The sequence below is a fragment of the Capricornis sumatraensis genome, chromosome 1 (assembly GCF_032405125.1).
Source record: "Capricornis sumatraensis isolate serow.1 chromosome 1, serow.2, whole genome shotgun sequence".
Lineage (NCBI taxonomy): Eukaryota > Metazoa > Chordata > Mammalia > Artiodactyla > Bovidae > Capricornis > Capricornis sumatraensis.
The window spans coordinates 44,304,848-44,324,317 of record NC_091069.1 but is presented as its reverse complement, the minus strand read 5'-3'; the positions used below and the strand labels follow the sequence as shown (position 1 = coordinate 44,324,317).

General features: G+C 37.4%; 1 protein-coding gene across 2 annotated transcripts in view; it reads left to right on the top strand.

Annotated features, from left to right (window-relative positions):
• UGP2 (UDP-glucose pyrophosphorylase 2) overlaps positions 1 to 19,470 on the top strand; it is a 57,525-nt gene that overhangs the window by 15,089 nt on the left and 22,966 nt on the right. For both annotated transcript variants that reach the window (XM_068980667.1, XM_068980658.1), the window contains exons 2-3: positions 4,829 to 4,956; positions 5,819 to 5,926. In XM_068980667.1, the coding sequence (XP_068836768.1) occupies positions 4,843 to 4,956; positions 5,819 to 5,926 (222 nt within the window). In that variant the 5' untranslated portion in view covers positions 4,829 to 4,842. The remainder of the gene's footprint in view (positions 1 to 4,828; positions 4,957 to 5,818; positions 5,927 to 19,470) is intronic.

Sequence of the window (19,470 nt, the reverse complement as noted above, 5' to 3'; positions counted from 1 at the left end):
TATAAAGTAAGTTAAATGTTTCCATCATTATTTGGAAGCATGTGACTATGCAGGCTGGCTTTCAGGATCTAACTTCAACAAAGCAGAGTCTTGTAGATGTTTCTCAGTCTAACAAAATACTTTTTAAATTGTTTTATAGTAACTTCATGATCTGTTTTAATCAGTTTGTGACATAGAATCAAATGATATATATGTTCTTTAGGGGTTTTATATTTAGTAGAATTTTATTCCAAGTCACTTTTTATTTAATATGGGAGTTAGTGGGGGTACTTAACCTATGACAAACTCTAAATTACAGCTAAGTTAGCCAGAGGATAACATGTGTGGTTGATGTCACATTAATTCTAGTTTAAAATGCTCTATAGGGGTTTTTAGTTACCTGTCACAGTAATAGTGGTGCTGAACCCCAAAGTGCATTGGGCTTTAATCTCTTGAATACTGTGGACCCATTAGAAGACTGTTTTTTGATTGTTACAAATTGTAGTGCCTGAAAACATTCTTAAGATGATTGTCGTAGGGAAAAAAAAAAGGTTCTCCAAAGACAGAACAGGAAAAATTCTTTTAACAGAAAATAATTGTGGTAGAAATGTCTGGTTCTTTAGAAATGCTGCACTTTTTGTATTTTCCATCGTGTTTCAGTTTGAACGAACGTGTATAGTTCAGAGGTCTTTTTGTTTGCATTTTAAAATTGGTAAATTACTTCATCTTTCAAGCTTTAATTCATTTTTAATTTTAATTTTACTTTGCACAACATGTAGATGGTTACCTGTTCTCTGCATTTGTAAATATAGACAGTATCAATTTGTTAATTCTGTAAGTAATTTTTATAATTATGTGACTCTATCCTATCCTTAAAACACGTAAACTCTTTATGTGTAAAAAAGTTGTATCAATGTGCTCATTCATTATTATCATTTTTTATAGATTATAATCAAATTGCAAATTGCTAGTTGAAACATATCTTTGTTTATGGAACATAACTGTGTGTGTTTCTTATGATGTTTCTTAGCTCACATGTAAGTTATTTATGAACCACAGTTTGAGTCATTTTGGTAGTTTTACTGGAGTCAATAAACTTAGCCTTTAGAAAGAGTACAGTTAGAGTATACTATTTTAGGATTAGATTGTGTGCTTTCACCAAATTCTTCTTCTTTTTTTTTTTTTAAGATTTTAACATGGTGGAAATTCTGTATAGACTTTTTTTGGAAGAGCTATGATAAATATCTCATTTATTAACATTTTTCAGTATTTGGGAGAGGCTGTTGGCATTAAATCACCTCAGAAGTTAAATATTTACTAATTGTTAACAGTAATTTAATTTCTGCTCTGAAAACTATCTTTAAAATGTTGATTATCTTGCCTTTAATTTTGTCTATGTGTTTACTTCTGCCCAGATAACAAATTAAGGAATGTATGGCATGTGGGAGTGTTTTTAGCTATTATTGATATATGATTTTTCTAAATTAACCAACATTTGTAGAACTGACTAGCTATCAGTGAAATGTAGCTTCAAAACACATTTGTAACATTGAGTTAGGTATTGAAGATGGGGGACGTGAACAATCATCTCTTCCTTATTTTATAAGAAGTAAACAGAATTTCTGTCTAGATGATGAAGTATGTTAAACAGCCTGTGTTAGTATCTTTCTCCCAAGGTACTTGGATCTGGGTTGTTTCCTTTTTCTGTTTTTCTATTTTTGTTTGTTTTCACCTAATAGACATTTCTGTCACCTTTAGTGAGATCCATCTGTTACAGAGGTGCCCGGCTATGCCAAAAGTCCTGATAGTCTTGTTCGTCACAGATAAGCATAGAAGTTTAATTAGGAGCTAGAAACAGGGAGGCGGCCCTGTGCCCTTCATTTAAAATGAAAATTTTTAGGCCAGGCAAGTGGAGGCACTTTGGAATTGCCAGTATCTCTCAAGAGTTCTTCTTTAGGGAAGAATATAAACTGAAGTGACCCCACTTCTAAAATGGAAAGGAATCCTTAAATTTTTCATCTGGCCTGGAGGAAGGAGTCTTTTGTTTCAGTTGCCAAACCTTCAGCTCTCTTATGAGGCAGCAGATCCCTAAGGACATATTGGCATATTGAAAAGCAGAGACATTACTTTGCCAACAAAGGTCCGTCTAGTCAAGGCTATGGTTTTTCCACTGGTTATGTATGGATGTGAGAGTTAGACTGTGAAGAAAGCTGAGTGCCAAAGAATTGATGCTTTTGAACTGTGGTGTTGGAGAAGACTCTTGAGAGTCCCTTAGACTACAAGGAGATCCAACCAGTCCATTCTGAAGGAGATCAACCCTGGGATTTCTTTGGAAGGAATGATGCTAAAGCTGAAGCTCCAGTACTTTGGCTACCTCATGTGAAGAGTTGACTCATTAGAAAAGACTCTGATGCTGGGAGGGACTGGGGGCAGGAGGAGAAGGGGACGACAGAGGATGAGATGGCTGGATGGCATCACTGACTCGATGGACGTGAGTCTGAGTGAACTCCGGGAGCTGGTGATGGATAGGGAGGCCTGGCGTGCTGCGATTCACGGGGTCGCAAAGAGTCGGACACGACTGAGCGACTGAACTGAATAGAATGTTACCAGTGGAACATTTCATGCAAAGATGGGCTCAATAAAGGACAGAAATGGTATGGACCTAACAGAAGCAGAAGATATTAAGAAGAGGTGGCAAGAATACACAGAAAAGTGAGAGTGAAAAGTGAAGTCGCTCAGTCGTGTCCGACTCTTTGCGATCCAGTGGACTGTAGCCTACCAGGCTCCTCTGTCCATGGGATTCTCTAGGCAAGAATACTGGCGTGGGTTGCCATTTCCTTCTCCAGGGGATCTTCCTGACCCAGGGATTGAACCCAGGTCTCCCGCATTGGAGGCAGACACTTTAACCTTGGAGCCACCCATACACAGAAGAACTGTACAAAAAAGATCTTCACGACCCAGATAATCATGATGGTGTGATCACTCACCTAAAGCCAGACATCCTGGAATGCAAAGTCAAGTGGGCCTTAGGAATCATCACTACGAACAAAGCTAGTGGAGGTGATGGAATTCCAGTTGAGCCCTTTCAAATCCTAAAAGATGATTCTGTGAAAGTGCTGCACTCAATCTGCCAGCCAATTTGGAAAACTTAGCAGTGGCCACAGGACTGGAAAAGATCAGTTTTCATTCCAATCCCAAAGAAAGGTAATGCCAAAGAATCCTCAAATTAGTGCAGAATTGCACTCATCTCACATGCTAGTAAGTAATGCTCAAAATTCTCCAAGCCAGGCTTCAGCAGTACGTGAACTGTGAACTTCCAGATATTCAAGCTGGATTTAGAAAAGACAGAGGAACCAGAGATCAAATAGCCAACATCTGCTGGATCATCGCAAAAGCAAGAGAGTTCTAAGAAAGCATCTATTTCTGGTTTATTGACTATGCCAAAGCCTTTGACTGTGTGGATTACAATAAACTGGAAAATTCTGAAAGAGTTTGGACTACCAGACCACCTGACCTGCCTCTTGAGAAATGTGTATGCAGATCAGGAAGCAACAGTTAGAACTGGACATGGCACAACCTACTGGTTCCAAATTGCGAAAGGAGTATGTCAAGGCTGTATATTATCACCATGCTTATTTAACTTATATGCTGAATACATCATGAGAAATGCTGGGCTGAATGAAGCACAAGCTGGAATCAAGATTGCCGGGAAAAATATCAATAACTTCACATATGCAGATAACACCACCCTTATGGCAGAAAGTGAAGAAGAACTAAAGAGCCTCTTGAGAGTGAAAAAGTTGGCTTTAAGCTCAACATTCAGAAAACTAAGATCATGTCATCCAGTCCCATCACTTCATGGCAAATAGATGAGGAAACAGTGGAAGCGGTGTCAGACTTTATTTTTGGGGGCTCCAAAATCACTGCAGATGGTGACTGCAGACTTGAAATTAGAAGATGCTTACTCCTTGAAAGGAAATTTATGACCAACCTAGAAAAAACAAAGACATTAGTTTGCCAGCAAAGGTCTGTCTAGCCAAGGCTATGGTTTTTCCAGTGGCCGTGTATGGATGTGAAAGTTGGACTGTGAAGAAAGCTGAGTGCCAAAGAATTGATGCTTTTGACATGTGGTGTTGGAGAGGACTCTTGAGAGTCCCTTGGACTGCAAGGAGATCCAACCAGTCCATCGTAAAGGAGATCAGTCCTGAGTGTTCATTGGAAGAACTGATGTTGAAGCTGAAACTCCAATATTTTGGCCACTTGATGTGAAGAACTGACTCATTTGAGAAGACCCTGATGCTAGGAAAGATTGAAGATGGAAGAAGAAGGGGATGACAGAGGATGAGATGGTTGTATGGCATCACCAATTCAATGGACATGAGTTTGCGTGAACTCCGGGAGTTGGTGATGGATAGGGAGGCCTGGTGTGCTGAAGTCCGTGGGGTCAGAAAGAGTTGGACAAGACTGAGTGACTGAACTGAACTGAATGTTATTCTGAATGTTCTCATTTGTCTCCAGCTTTGATAGCTAGGACAGAAACATTAATAGAGATGGAGCAATTTAATATATGCTCAAATGAAGATCAATCCTTTTACTTCCACCTGCACCATCCTTTATTATTTTAGATACATTCAAAAAGCATATAGATATACCGGACAGTCATATTTGAGCCAGTATGATTATCAAGTCGTAAGTAGTTGGCAATGCTAAAATCCTCCTTGAGGTTGATGGGACCAGAGAATTGAGCCCTTTTCATCTAACTGACACACCAGAAATAAATTGGTTGTGGTTTACCAGCTGTTTGAATGGCTTCAGTTCTCAGTTTGTGGTTTTTACATTTTTGTTTTAGATCTCAGCAAGGCAATGACTCAGGATGGTGCTTCTCAGTTCCAAGAAGTCATTCGACAAGAACTAGAATTATCTGTGAAGAAGGAACTAGAAAAGATACTCACCACAGCACCATCACATGAATTTGAAGTAAGGACCCTACACTATGGTTTTGCTTTCATCCATCTACATGCTGAGTTGTTATTGCTACCACTGATCATCTAGCCTGAAATAATTACAAAACGTAATGGTATATTTTAAAAATTAAGATTGCTTAATAATTAAGGATTTTCAGTATTGCTCAGTATAAAACCATTATCTTTTTAATATTGTAAATTCTGATACGTTTCTAAAGTTAAAAGAATCAGAACAAAGTTACAATTTATTTTTCTGTGTTTTGATATCATTGGGAGGAAAAAATGGATATGTGTCCAGTTAAAATTGTGAGAAGTTAATTTATCAACCTTATATCCTGGATGCCTTTTCCAAAGAGCCTGTTCTAACAGAATTGGGCTACTCTGACAGCTATGATAGAGGTTTCCCAGAAAAGGTGAGGTTTCCCAGAAAAGGCAAGTGTTTACTTTTCTACTTATAAATCAACAAATTATCCTTTTCATTTTCAAATTTAAATTTGTACTTAGTGTTTTGAGGTTAGCTGTGTTTCGTTCTTTCTTATTCTTTTGGTGAAGATTAATTTGCACCTAAAGGAAGTAGAGAACTATATTGGTGAGTAAATGTAGAGAACCAGTTGGAATTCCAGTAGACCAAATGGTATTCAGATTACATGATACTGGTGGGAGATGGGGATTTTGCTTGTATTCCTTTAAGTATGTTTCCTATTGGCTTTCTTCCTCTTTAGTTTTAAATTGGAGTGTAAAAAAGTCTCTGCTGTACTCCATGTTTTAAAGCTGTAAGAATTTCTCTGAAAGGTATTTTAAATGTACAATATATGTCTGTTTTTATTAAATACTAAGCATTCTGTTAGCTATAACAATGACTTCTGTTCTCATAGCACACTAAAAAAGACCTTGATGGATTTCGGAAGCTATTTCACAGATTTTTGCAAGAAAAGGGACCTTCTGTGGATTGGGGAAAAATCCAGAGACCTCCGGAAGATTCGGTAAGTTTTAGATAAAATGTAGGAAAATGTAAGGTAATTTAGAACACTGTTGTCACTTTTGGGGGTGGGGTACTATAGGGTACCTGTAGGAACCATCACTTCAGACTCTGAAACTACAGAGATAGCCTTCTGCCACTTCCTTTGTTAGATTCATCCATCCTGTCCTGCAGAGCACTTATGAAAGTCTAATTTCCCTATAACACTACCTCATAACTTAACATGATTTAGTATGAGGCAGTTCTTTTGTTCAGACACACAATAAGAGCTTCATTACATTCTCTTCCTTCTTTCTCCAACCCATCTAATTTCTTATTGTCCTTAGGGTCATGTACAGACATGAAGTCAGCTACTCAGAGCTCTTCCCATGCTTTCAACCCATATTTCTGACTGTATATCCCTTACCTGCTTTTCTTGAACCAGCCCAACATTCCCTCCACACACATAGGATTTCCCTGCTTCTAGTCTTCTGTGTATGTTGTTTCCTTGGAACATTATAGGCTCTTCGCCTGTTAGTCCTACTCCTTCTTTGAGGCCCAATCTAAATGCCTCCACTTCTGTCTTCAGCCCCCTTGAATAAAGCTGCTCTGAAGAGATGCAGTACAGTAGTCTCAGAGGTTCTAATCCCAGCTCTACTGCTTTTGAGCTTTATATAAAATGAGAATAATACCAAGTGCTTTCTGTACTTTATAGGATTTATGAGACTCTGTTCAGAAACATCTGGAAATATGTTAAACCATGAAACATTTTGCTGAGTTTGTGGTTATTTCTATCATACTGTGTTACTTAGTTGGCCTAATCAGTGGTTTGTATGCATGTGTTGTCTTCCTACTAGTCTTTGAGGCCAAGAGACCATGTATCCTGAGGTGAATGATTGATCTAAACAAAGAGATTTTTTCAGGGACACATTAGGTTAACACATTGACTTTTCTTTCCTTTCCAGCAATTTTGATCACTGCTGCTTATGGCAGTTTTCACTAAAGGTAGATAAGACTTGATGGCATGGAATAATTGTATGTAGATAGCTTATCTGTTATGTAATAAGAGATAATCTAATATTGGTTTAAAAACAGGTTTGTTTTGAGCAGGAGTTTGGTAAACTACTGTCTGAAGGCTATACCACTGCTTGTGTTGGTAAAGTTTTATTGGACTATAAATGCATGTGTTCATTTGTATAGCGTGTCCCAGCTGGCACAGTGGTAAAGAATCTGCCTGCCAATGCAAGAGACTCAGGTTTGATTCCTGGATCAAGAAGACCCCCAGGAGAAGGAAATGGCAACCTACTTTAGTATTCTTGCCTGGAAAATTCCATGGGTAGAGGAGCCTGGAGGGCTGCAGTTCATGGGGTTGCAAGAGAGTCCGACACAACTAAGCATGCACACATTCTCTTGTATACCATATCTGGTGGATTAAGCTAATGGAGTCCTTCATATTTTTTCAAATGAGAAAATCTTAAATATAGTTTACTGGTAAAGAGTACCTCTTTAATGTCTTTCAGTTATTAAACTTTTAAAAATTATGAATTACATGCTAATGGTAAAAAAAAGCAAAGAAAAAAAAATGCTGCCTAAGAGTTCACCTTGAGGAGTCTCTCATTTTTGATGTTAAAGTTAAAATTTCTCTTGTCTGTAGTGCTTGTCAATTATAGCATGCTTTTTTTTAGGGTCTTATATTTTAGTTCTTGATTTCCTTTGCTCTAGTAATGTATTGTGATTTATTTCTTTGTTTTTAAGTGGTAGAAGTAGTCATATTTTCTCTTGAGAAAATTCAAGCAATCTTCTGGATAGGTTATATAATTTTAAAAAGGATCTAGTTGTAAATTCAGTCAGATTAGAAAAAAGAATGTTTGGGAGCAGGCCTAAAATTACAATAAAAATTTTAGACATTATGTATTTTTCCACTTTAAATACTTAATATTTTTGCTTGGAATTTATTCTTTGTTGATATAGCCTCACTTTTTTGATTAATGACATACCGAGGATAAAGGTGTGATTTTATTCTAAATTCTTGCTGACTTGGAATTTTTTTTTCTTGTTAGACAAACTTAACCTTTTTATGATAGAGCCTACCTTGAAAGAAGACCCCCAAATTTGTTACTTTCACTATATTTTATGATTCAAGATTCTGCTTTGCCAATAGAGAAATCTGCCTTTGTGTATTTTGAGAGATTATGATAGATAGTAGGATTTCTTGGAGTGGGGATTGGAGGATGGGGAAGGAAGCAGGTATAGGAGTCAGAACCACCTAGGGCCTTTTCCAGTTCAGCACCACCATTCCAAACACCATGCCAGCAACAGATCCTTTCAGGAGGCTATGCCCCTGCAGTGAACCATGGTTACTGATAGAAATACTAAGTTGATATAGAAAAAAAAAGAATAGAAAATAGAATTCTGGGTATAATATGATTTTATCAAGTCTTTTCTCTTTTTGTTTATAAAAATGTAAATCTCCATTAAAAATATGTCTTTATTTATAAAGCCTAGATTTTTTAAAAAGAAATGCTTACAATCCCATATGTCTATAATGTTTACAGTTTTGAAATGCAGAGGGAAAAAACAGGTTTGCTCTTTTAACTATGTCATGAGTTTTTGAGGGTACAAGTGGGTCTTATATACTCTGTATGTTAACTACCAGCTTTTGCAAATAGTTCTGAGAATAGAAATTGTAGATTAATATTCATTCACTTTGCTTCCCCTATACTCCTCCAGTTCCATCCCTTTTCTCCTCTCCTTTCCCCCAAGCTTTTTTCTCTCTGCTCATAGAGTTTATATAGAGATCAATTTTCCTTTCAAAATAACATTATATAGTATACACAGGTTTTTATTTTTTAAATGCAGGTAATACTTTACCCTCTTAACTAAAAAGAAATTATTGTGGGAGAATAGCCATTTAGAGTGACATTTCTCATGTCATGCTTGCAACAAAGGTGTGTACAAAAACATTGTTACAACAGAGGATCTATATTTTTGAGTAGAGCTGGCCACCTTGTTTTGTAAATAAAGTTTCATCAGAACACAACCACACTTACTCTTTACATATTGTCTGTGGCTATTACAATGCTGTAATACTTCAATGGCAGAATTAAATACTTGTGATCAAGACCTTACAGCTTACAAAACCCAAAATATTTCCTTTCTGACTCTTTATGGAAAAAGTTTGTTGACCCCATTTTAGTATATTTATTTTTGGAAGATCTTCAGTAGTTTTCCTTAGTTCTTTGGTCCCAGAAAACTGACCTCACATGCATTTCTCCTGTCCAAGTACTCCGATTCCAACCAGGCCCAGCCCTGCTGGTCTTCCAAGATCAGACGAGATCCAGCACATTCAGGAACAGATTCAAATGCCTTTCTCAATTCAGATGATAACGCTGTAGATAACACTTTTTATTTTCATAAATAGTAGATTGGAGAGTATACTTATAGAGAGACATTGACATTTTATGTTGTCAAGTTTTACTTACTCACTCTTGCTTACTTTGTTGAATACTTCATTTTAGCTCTGTCTAAAATGAATATATAGATATATATATTCATTTATATATATACATAGAGAGAGGGAGGTATAATTGCCATACAATATTTTAGTAGTTTCAGATATACAACATAGTGATTTAATTTAACATTTATATGCATTGGTAAATGATGACCAGTATAAGTCTAGTTACCATCTTTCACCATACAGAATTAATACAATGTTTTTGACTGTATTCTCCATGTTTTTCTTTGCATCCCCATGACTTATTTATTTTATAACTGAAAATTTGTACTTCTGGATCCCTGTCACCCATTTCGCTCCTTCCTCCCCTCTGGAAACCACTAATCTGTTCTCTGACATACATGTTTTTTGAAAAGACTATTGAGTCCATATTTTATTGACTTATGCTAAGAGGAAGAATGCATTTTATGGAGTTATCCCATGGATAATGCTCTGCTCCCATTTTGTGAGTGTTAACTAAATGAATGTAGTAATCAAGATTATCTTGATATTTAGCCGCTTAAGGAAAGGAAAGTTTTTTAAAAAGCATACTAAGGTTAGGTTTAGACTAGCAAGGAGGGACCATCACCATGTACAGTGTCTTTAAGAGTATCTTGTTCTTGGCCAAGCTTAATGTTTAAGCTTACATGTTAAGAATGGAGAGGGATGGGAAATAGAAAAAAGAGACGGGAAGACACAGAGCCTACTCAAGGAGGTTTTGGGCCTGACAGGTTCTTTAGAATCATAACATAAAACCTGTTATCTCTTGGCTGGCCATGACTTCTGGTGATAATAAAGGACATTATCATGTATGTGAAAAATACTCTCTAAAGGCTTTTTCATTTAGATAGGAACACAGAATCACTGGTTGATTTACGATTGTCATTGTTCTCGTTTTAAAGCCCTCAAAAGGGTGAGAGTGTATTTGTGTATGGGGAGGAGTTATATAGGGTTAACTCTTTTTGTTTGTTTGACCAAGTCAGAGAATTGGTGTGGAAAATATATATATCTTGTGGTATTTAGCTTCAAAAGATTTTTTTGTTTGTTTTGCCCTACAAATTAACTGAGAGCTTTTCTTAGTCTTATCACTACAAAATCATTAAAATGTGAACATGTGTTTTTAAATAATAAGACATTTTGAGAAAGTTACAGTGTTTATGTACAGAGTAAAAATACAGGTTTTCTTACTTGTTTTCTGGAAGGTGAATCACAATATATTCTGCAGCTAACATTTGCACATCTACTTTGAAAGCCTTACTGGAGGCAGTTTGGCTAAGGATCTGCCATGATGTGACATAGGATGGTTTGCTTTGAACATGGTGAAGATTTCCCAGTTGTCGCCAGCAGCTAATGGCAAAGCCATTAGTGACTTGTTTTGTGTGTGTGTAAAAATAATATGAGATCCTGAATGTACACATATTCCACAAAAAGAACATAGGTAGTGACATTTAAGGAAATTATTCTGGGGACATAGGTGGCAAGAACCTCATCCTTTTCTTGATGTAAAATTTTAAAATGGTAATATATAGAATTACTAATATAAACTAATACACTGATACTTTTTAGCAAATATTGCTAAAACTCTTGATTCCCTACCTTTTGATTCCAAAATGAATTCAGTAGTCTTTTAATTTTCCCAGAACTATCTTCCTTCACATGCCTTTTTAAACAGGAAATTTATTTCAGGAACGGGTTGTGGCTAAGGAGGCTGACCACAGGCCTATGAATCTTCCTTCTGTTCTGGTTATTTATTTATTTCACTTTCAGTTCAGGTCAGTTGCTCAGTCGAGTCCAACTTTTTGCGACCCCATGAACTACAAAATGGCAGGCTTCCCTTCCATCACCAACTCCTCGAGCTTGCTCAAATCCCATGTCCATCAAGTTGGTGATGCCATCCAACCATCTCAACCTCTGTTGTCCCCTTCTCCGCCTGCCTTCAGTCTTTCCCAGCATCAGGGTCTTTTCCAGTGAGTCTGTTCTTCGCATCAGGTGGCCAAAGTCTTGGAGTTTCAGTTTCAGCATCACTCCCTCCAATGAATATTCAGGACTGATTTCCTTTAAGATTGACTGGTTTGATCTCCTTGCACGTCCAAAGGACTCTCAAGAGTCTTCTCCATCACCACAATTCGAAAGCATCAATTCTCTGGTGCTCAGCCTTCTTTATGGTCCAACTCTCATATCCATACTGGAAAAACCATAGCCTTGACTAGATGGACCTTTGTTGACAAAGTAGTGTCTCTGCTTTTTAATATGCTGTCTAGGTTGGTCATAACTTTCCTTCCAAGGAGCAAGTGTAATTTAATTTCATGGCTGGAGTCACTATCTGTAATGATTTCAGATCCCAAATAAATAAAGTCTGTCACTGTTTCCATTATTTCTCCATATATTTGCCATGAAGTGATGGGACTGGATGCCATGATCTTCATTTTTTGAATGCTGAGTTATTTCATTTTGAGTGAGTGAGTGAAGTCGCTCAGTCATGTCTGACTCTTTGTGACCCCGTGGACTGTAGCCTACCAGGCTTCTCCGTCCATGGGATTCTCCAGGCAAGAATACTGGAATGGGTTACCATTTCCTTCTCCAGGGGATCTTCCTGACCCAGGGATCGAATCCGGGTCTCCAGCATTGGAGGCAGACGCTTTAACCTCTGAGCCATCAGGGAAGACAATAGTTAAATAGTAAATATGTGGCCACTTTAACATCCATCCCGAGGAGAGACTCTAGGTAATAGTAGTAGACCAGGGTCTCTAACCACTTTCTAGAGTTGGGAATGGTTACATCCCACGGAATCAAGTTCTTGGGAAAATCATAGCATGAATATAGGTAGTAGCACCATTTGTTTGAACATTACCCTTCCCCATTCCCCAGTGCCCCAGAGAATCTTTTTGGACCTTGGCTTATGTATTGCAAGGCCTAATACAGATCATTTTATTATTATACTCTCCAAGTATAGCTTTTATATAAACATTTTGTGTCTTATAATCAGATGAGAAAAATACATCTATGAGGTTCTCGTATCCCACATCTTCATCTGTGTATAATGTGAGGGAATTTTTATTATTTTTATTTAATATAGGACAACCCTGAACCTGCAAGATTGGTACTGGGAGAATTTTTATAAAATATAAGATAGGTGGCCCATACCTACCCTTAAACCTTTCTGCTCTGTAATTCATTGGGGATATTTTACTGATTCCTTTTACTTATTCTAAATCAGATATGGACAACTGACTCTGCTTACCCCATTGTAGAGCCACAATGAGACTGGAATAAGTTTACACCTGGCATTGACCCCAGGAAGTCTCTGCAGGGATTGTAGGCCCTAGATAGATTTCTTGAATGTATAGGTAAACCTGTATTTAAATGTTCATTTTTTTCAAAGTGGATAGAAGTACCATTTTAGGATATTATTCAAGAAACTTCTTTTGGGTGCTTCCTCTCTGCCAGGAACTAGCTGGATGCTGGAACTACAAAAAAATAAAATCTTGGTCCTTCTTCAGCATTTTGGCCTTGAGTTTGTAAGAGGAAATGGATTCAGAAACAGCTACCTATGAAACAGCATGAGAAGCAGTCCATAGTGTGCTATGGAAGCTTCTAACTGGCATGGGAGCTCAGGAAAGACTTCCTGGCATTAAGGTAGATTCTTGGGATAACTATGAGGCAAGATTTCTCTGAGGATGGGAGGATAATCAAAGAGAAAAAAGCTTTGAGCATAATAGGAGTCTAGAAATAAATAAGCTTATAGCATGTAGTTTCTGTTCTAGTTGTGGAGCATATGGTAGATGTGTCTGTTTCTCCGTGTCTAGAGCAGGAAGAAAGATCCTGAGAAAGCCGTATGCTGAGTCTCTTTGCCTGACATTGCAGCTCCAGTCGCTGGCTGGGAACCTCAGCTGCTGGGTCACATGCGAGAAATGTCACAAACTCAAGTTTCCATGTAAGAGAGACAGTAATGGTGGAAGATGGGAACAGAATTTCAAAACCATGCTTCATTATATACCTCAGAGAGTTTGGTTAGATTTTTCAACATGGTAAAACATCCCAAATAGTTAAAAGATGCTGTTCTAAAAGCAAAAATAACCAAACTGGACCTAATTAAAGTGAGAGCTTTTGCACAATAAAGGAAACCCATCAGCCAAACAAAAAGTTTCCATGCAAGAAACTTTCAAAATGGGAGAAAATAGTTGCAAACAATGTGACTGGCAAGGGATTAATTTGCAAAATATACAAACAGCTCATATGGCTCAATATTAAACAAATAACCCAATCAAAAAATGGGCAGAAGATCTAAATAGACATTTCTCCAAAGACATACAGATAACAGGCACATGAAAAGATGTTCAACAATGTTGTTTATCAGAGAATTGCAAATCAAAACTACAGTGAGGTGTCACCTCACACTGGTCAGAATGGCCATCATCGAAAAGTCTGCAAATAATAATAATATTAATAAAAGAGGGTGTGGAGAAAGGAAACCCTCCTACACTGTTGGTGGGAATGTAAACTGGTACAGCCACTATGGAGAACAGTATGAAGGTTTCTTAAAAAACTAAAAATAGAATTACCATGTTGTTTTTGTTGTTGCTTAGTGACTGAGTTGTGTCCAACTCTTTTGCAGCTCTATGGACTGTAGCCCGTCAGGTTCCTCTGTCCATGGGAGTTTTCAGGCAAGAATATTGGAGTGGGTTGCCATTTCCTTCTTCAGGGGATCTTCCCAATCCAGGGATTGGACCCATGCCCCCTGCTTGACAGGTGGATTCTTTACCACCGAGCCACCAGAGTTACCATATGATCAAGCAATCCCATTCCTAAGCATATGTCCTTAGAAAACTGTAATTTGAAAAGGTAACTTGGCATCCCTATGTTCATAGCAGCACTATTCATAATAGCCAAGACGTGTCAACAAGCTTAAGTGTCCATTGACAGAGAAATGAATAGAGATATGGTATAAACACACACACCCACACACACAGTGGAATATTACTCAGCCATAGAAAAGAATGAAGTAATACCATTTGCAGTAACATGAATAGACCTAGAGATTATCATACTCAATGAAGTAAGACATAGAAAGGCAAATATATGATATCACATATATATGGGATCTAAAAAAATACGAATGAATTTATTTACAAAACAGAAATACACAGACATAGAAAACAAACTTATGGTTACCAAGGGGGAAAGAATGGGAGGGATGGATAAATTAGGAGTTTGAGATTAACAGATACTCACTAGTATATGTACAATAGGTAAATAAAGTCCTACTATATATCACAGAGAACTATATTTGGTATCTTATAATAACCTTTAATGGAATTAGAAAATACATATGACATATATATAATATATATATAAAAACAAAATTTATATATGATTGAAACACTTTGCTGTACACTTGAAACTGACAGAACATTGTAAATCAGCTGTATTTCAATTAAAAATACGTTCAAGTAAACAAAAGATCAGTAACCTCAGATATGCAGATGACACCACCCTTATGGCAGAAAGTGAAGAGGAACTAAAAAGCCTCTTGATGAAAGTGAAAGAGGAGTGTGAAAAAGTTGGCTTAAAGTTCAACATTCAGAAAACGAAGATCGTGGCATCTGGTCCCAGCACTTCATGGGAAATAGATGGGGAAACAGTAGAAACAGTGTCAGACTTTATTTTTTGGGGCTCCAAAATCACTGCAGATGGTGATTGCAGCCATGAAATTAAAAGACGCTTACTCCTTAGAAGGAAAGTTATGACCAACTTAGATAGCATATTCAAAAGCAGAGACATTACTTTGCTGACTAAGGTCCGTCTAGTCAAGGCTATGGTTTTTCCAGTGGTCATGTATGGATGTGAGAGTTGGACTGTGAAGAAAGCTGAGTGCCGAAGAATTGATGCTTTTGAACTGTGGTGTTGGAGAAAACTTGAGAGTCCCTTGGACTGCAAGGAGATCCAACCAGTCCATTCTGAAGGAGATCAGCCCTGGAATTTCTTTGGAAGGACTGATGCTAAAGCTGAAACTCCAGTACTTTGGCCACCTCATGCGCAGAGTTGACTCATTGGAAAAGACTCTGATGCTGGGAGGGATTGGGGGCAGGAGGAGAAGGGGAAGACAGAGGATGAGATGGCTGGATGGCATCTCCGACTCAATGGACGTTAGTTTGAGTGAACTCCAGGAGCTGGTGATGGACAGGGAGGCCTGGCGTGCTGCGATTCATGGGTTTAACCTTTAAACTTTTAAAGGTTAATCAGCATTTTAGTTGTTAATAACTGTTTTTAGTGTTAGGTTGATTGGGGTATAATTTACATATAGTAAAATTTGTTCTTTTTAGTGTAAGTTTTCTGAGTTTACAAATGTATACAGTTGTGTAACTTACCATCACAGTCAAGATATAGATCTTTTCCATTATCCCCAGCAACTTCCTTGCTCAGCTTTAAAATATGCTTCTTCTTAAACCCTGCAGGGCTTGATTTCCACTTTGCATCTTGCCTTAAACACATATGCTAAGCAAATATGTCTTCCTAAAGTCTTGCCTTTTTCTTCATTTAAATTTCTTTAAGAAGAAGGTCAGCCTAGCCTCCACCCTCAGTTTTATATCAGGCCTTTGTCTTCCTCCTACACCTGCTCTTTAATCTTCCATAAAACTTTCTTTTAATAGCCTCTGGCCTTTCCTCCCTGCCCTACCTTCACTTCTCCAGGGCTGCTCCAACAGTGTGAATTATATAATTAAAGTAACAATGCTCACTGCTTTAAACACTTTAATCACACTGCTATTTAGTACGTTAGAGTTTAAAGCAGTGTGTGTGTTAGTGGCTCAGTCGTGTCTGACTTTAGTGACTCCACAGACTGTAGCCTGCCAGGCTCTTCTGTCCATAGAATTCTCCAGGCAAGAATACTGGAGTGGATTGCCATTCCCTTCTCCAGAGGATCTTCCCAACCCAGGGATCGAACCCTGGTCTCCTGCAATGCAGGCAGATTCTTTACCATTTGAACTACAGGGAAGTCCTAGAGCATAAATAGGATTTGATGTTAGAAGCTTCAGTTTTATTTTTTAGGAAATTTAGGATTGTCACAGTTATTTGGAAGCATCTTTTGTCCGCAGTTATACTAACACGAGAGTTGACTTATATGGGAAAGGTGATTTTGGTAAAGAGCTAGTCCTCATCACATACACAGATTCTTCTGTTAGAATTCCTTTCCAACTCTCTGATCATCCGCCTTTGTCCTTTCTAATCCATACTGAAGTGGAATGTTCTTTCAAATCTACCAGCTTAGCCGATAAGGACATGGGCCAGATGTTTCACAAGGTTGACAAAGTTTATGATTTCAGCTTGCTTCTATAAAAGGATGATGAACATATGTTTGCAATGCTTGAATTTTTTTACTATCTGTAATGTATAACTTCTGCCTTTAGCAGTTAAAAAAATACCTTTAAGTCTTTGAACTTCCTAGAGTGTCTATTAAAAAATCTAGATTATAGTAAGGTTTAGGGAGTGGTTGGCACCTTTTCTTCACAGTTAACTTCCTCCTTTGTAGGATCATTGCCATCTGTAATCACTCTGTTTAATGTTTTGGTCATCTAAGTTTTCTGTCAGTTCTTTTACTATCATCTCATTTCTAGTTTATGAGGTTTAAAATATACAGTTGTAATAAGAGTATTGTGATTTTAAATCTCTGGCATTTTGGAAGTTACTTCAGTTTTTAATGGGAGGGCAGTGAGAATGGGACTTTGAGAGGCAAAATTATTGAGTAAGAAACAAAATGCTATATAGGTAGGTAAACACATGAGAATTATAAGTTAACAATTTATAGTATGAGTTTAAATAAACTTTTAACTTCAGAGTAGTTTGATTTCTAGAAAAATTGCAAAGATTCACTGTGTTTTTAACTGGAAACATTACCTAGCTATCCAAGCTAAGTTTTGTTACCCATATCCCATTTTTAAACTTCCTGCTGAGTCAGGAGAAACACATTGCTGAAAATGCTGATGGAATGTTTCTTCCATGCTCAGGAAAAAAAGATAGCTGAGAAAAAACATGGAAATGCCTGAGGGGTACCTATGACTGGACTAAATATGGAAAAAGATGGAGATAAGCCTTTAAAAAAGATTTCTTCTTATAGATAGGCTTGTGGAAGAGAAGTGTCTTCATTGTATACCGTCCTAAAGCCCTTGGGAAATTGGAAAGTTTTCTATTGACTGGACTAAATATGGAAAAAGATGGAGATAAGCCTTTAACAAAGATTTCTTCTTATAGATAGGCTTGTGGAAGAGAAGTGTCTTCATTGTATACCGTCCTAAAGCCCTTGGGAAATTGGAAAGTTTTCTATTATTTCAAAAGAGCATGAAGCAAACACCATTCTAGAAGTTTTCATTTTTTAATGAAGCAGAGCGCTAAGCATTTTTCATTAAAAACCTTATAAAAACCTATGTCTGCACAGCTGTATATTCTGTAGTTAATGCTTAGTGTCATGTTAGGGTACATGTTATGTCAGATGTAGTGAATCCTTTGTGTTCATGATCTCATTTAATATTCACAACAGACCTGGAAGATAGATGCTATTACTATGCTCATTTTTAAAAGAGGAAACTGACATTCAGAGTTAGTGACTTGTCTGAACGAAAGAAATCCCTGATATGAACCAGGTGACAGACTCCAAAGACCTGGTTCTTTGGTATCCCTTAGTAATGATAATGGAGCTCTTCAAGGCGTACAGTCCTGTCTTCCTCTCTAGTGCACATGTGGAATGTGGTGTACTTTGTGCGCTTATCAACAGCAGTAATAATAGCAATAACAGCAGACATTTGTTTTACAGTAATGTGCCAAGCATTTTCCTAATGTGCATTTTCTTATAAGATCTTCAAATGATTGTAGGAGCTCACTGTTATCCCTGTTTCACAATAGAAAATTCCAAGACTTAGTGGTTTACTTAGCTATTAAGTAAGAGGCGGAAACAGAATTTAGGCCCAGATCTGCCTGAGCTCAAGCTCTTAACCACCCTGGTATGTTATAGAGCAGTCACCAGTTGCCATCCGTGTTTTGAAAGGAACTTGAAAGCCTTTAAAGCGTGGCTTTTCTATCATTACTCCATCTTTCTTTGAGCAGAACTGTTAAGTAGGCTCTATCTCTTCCCTTAGAGCTTCAAATTCCTCACTTTGAAATTCTAACAGCAGCACATTTAACAAATATTTATTAAATGGCTACATGGCTACTGAGTGGTAAGCATTTTTCTAGGTATCAGGATACAAGTGAACAAGATAGACAAGGGCCCAACACTCACTGGAGCTTCATTCTGGTGGGAGAGAAATAACTTAGAAATGTGTAAGTAAATAAGATTATTCTAAAGGCTTATTTCCCATTGTTGCTGTCCTGACCCATGCTAAGGTCAATGGTCATGTCTGTCTCCCTGGCTGAAGTCTTTTGTTTACCTGTAGTCACTGTGGGAGGCTATGAAGGGTCTCTTTTACTTAATTACTTTTATTCTACAAATTTATCAAATATCCACTATTTTAATTTTGGGGAATGCAAAAATAAAGACAGTCACTTCTCTTAAATAGCTTACGACTTTGTGCAGTGCTTCCCAACCTTTCCAATGTAATGACATACACAGAAAATGAACTTAGTTAATGTGAGAGTCTGTTTAGCTAGGAAGAGGGCTCTTGCTGCCTCAGGCTCTGTGCAGCTGCCTGGAGGGTTAAAGATATCAACAACACAGGCATGCATTTTTTGAATTTTTGCTTTAGTGGGGAATTCTCAGTTTACACAAAGATGTGGTTATAGTACAAAAGCTATGAGGGTAGTTTCAGAGACAGTTCACTAACTAGCTTCTGTCCTAGAGAGATTAGCTGGTGTTTGCCACTTTCTGTGAATGCTTGGGTCTGTTCTTTATAAGCTCTGTCTTACTAAGTGAAGTGATTTGTTCACCCAAACTTAACTGTGTTCCCAAACTTGTTAATACTAGTTATATTTTTGTGATGATATAATTTTATGTACACCAATGAAATGGGCTTTAAAAAGTTATTTCCATGAAAATTGGGTTGAATGCTTTGAGAAAATTGGATAAAGATGAGTAGCCTAAAAAA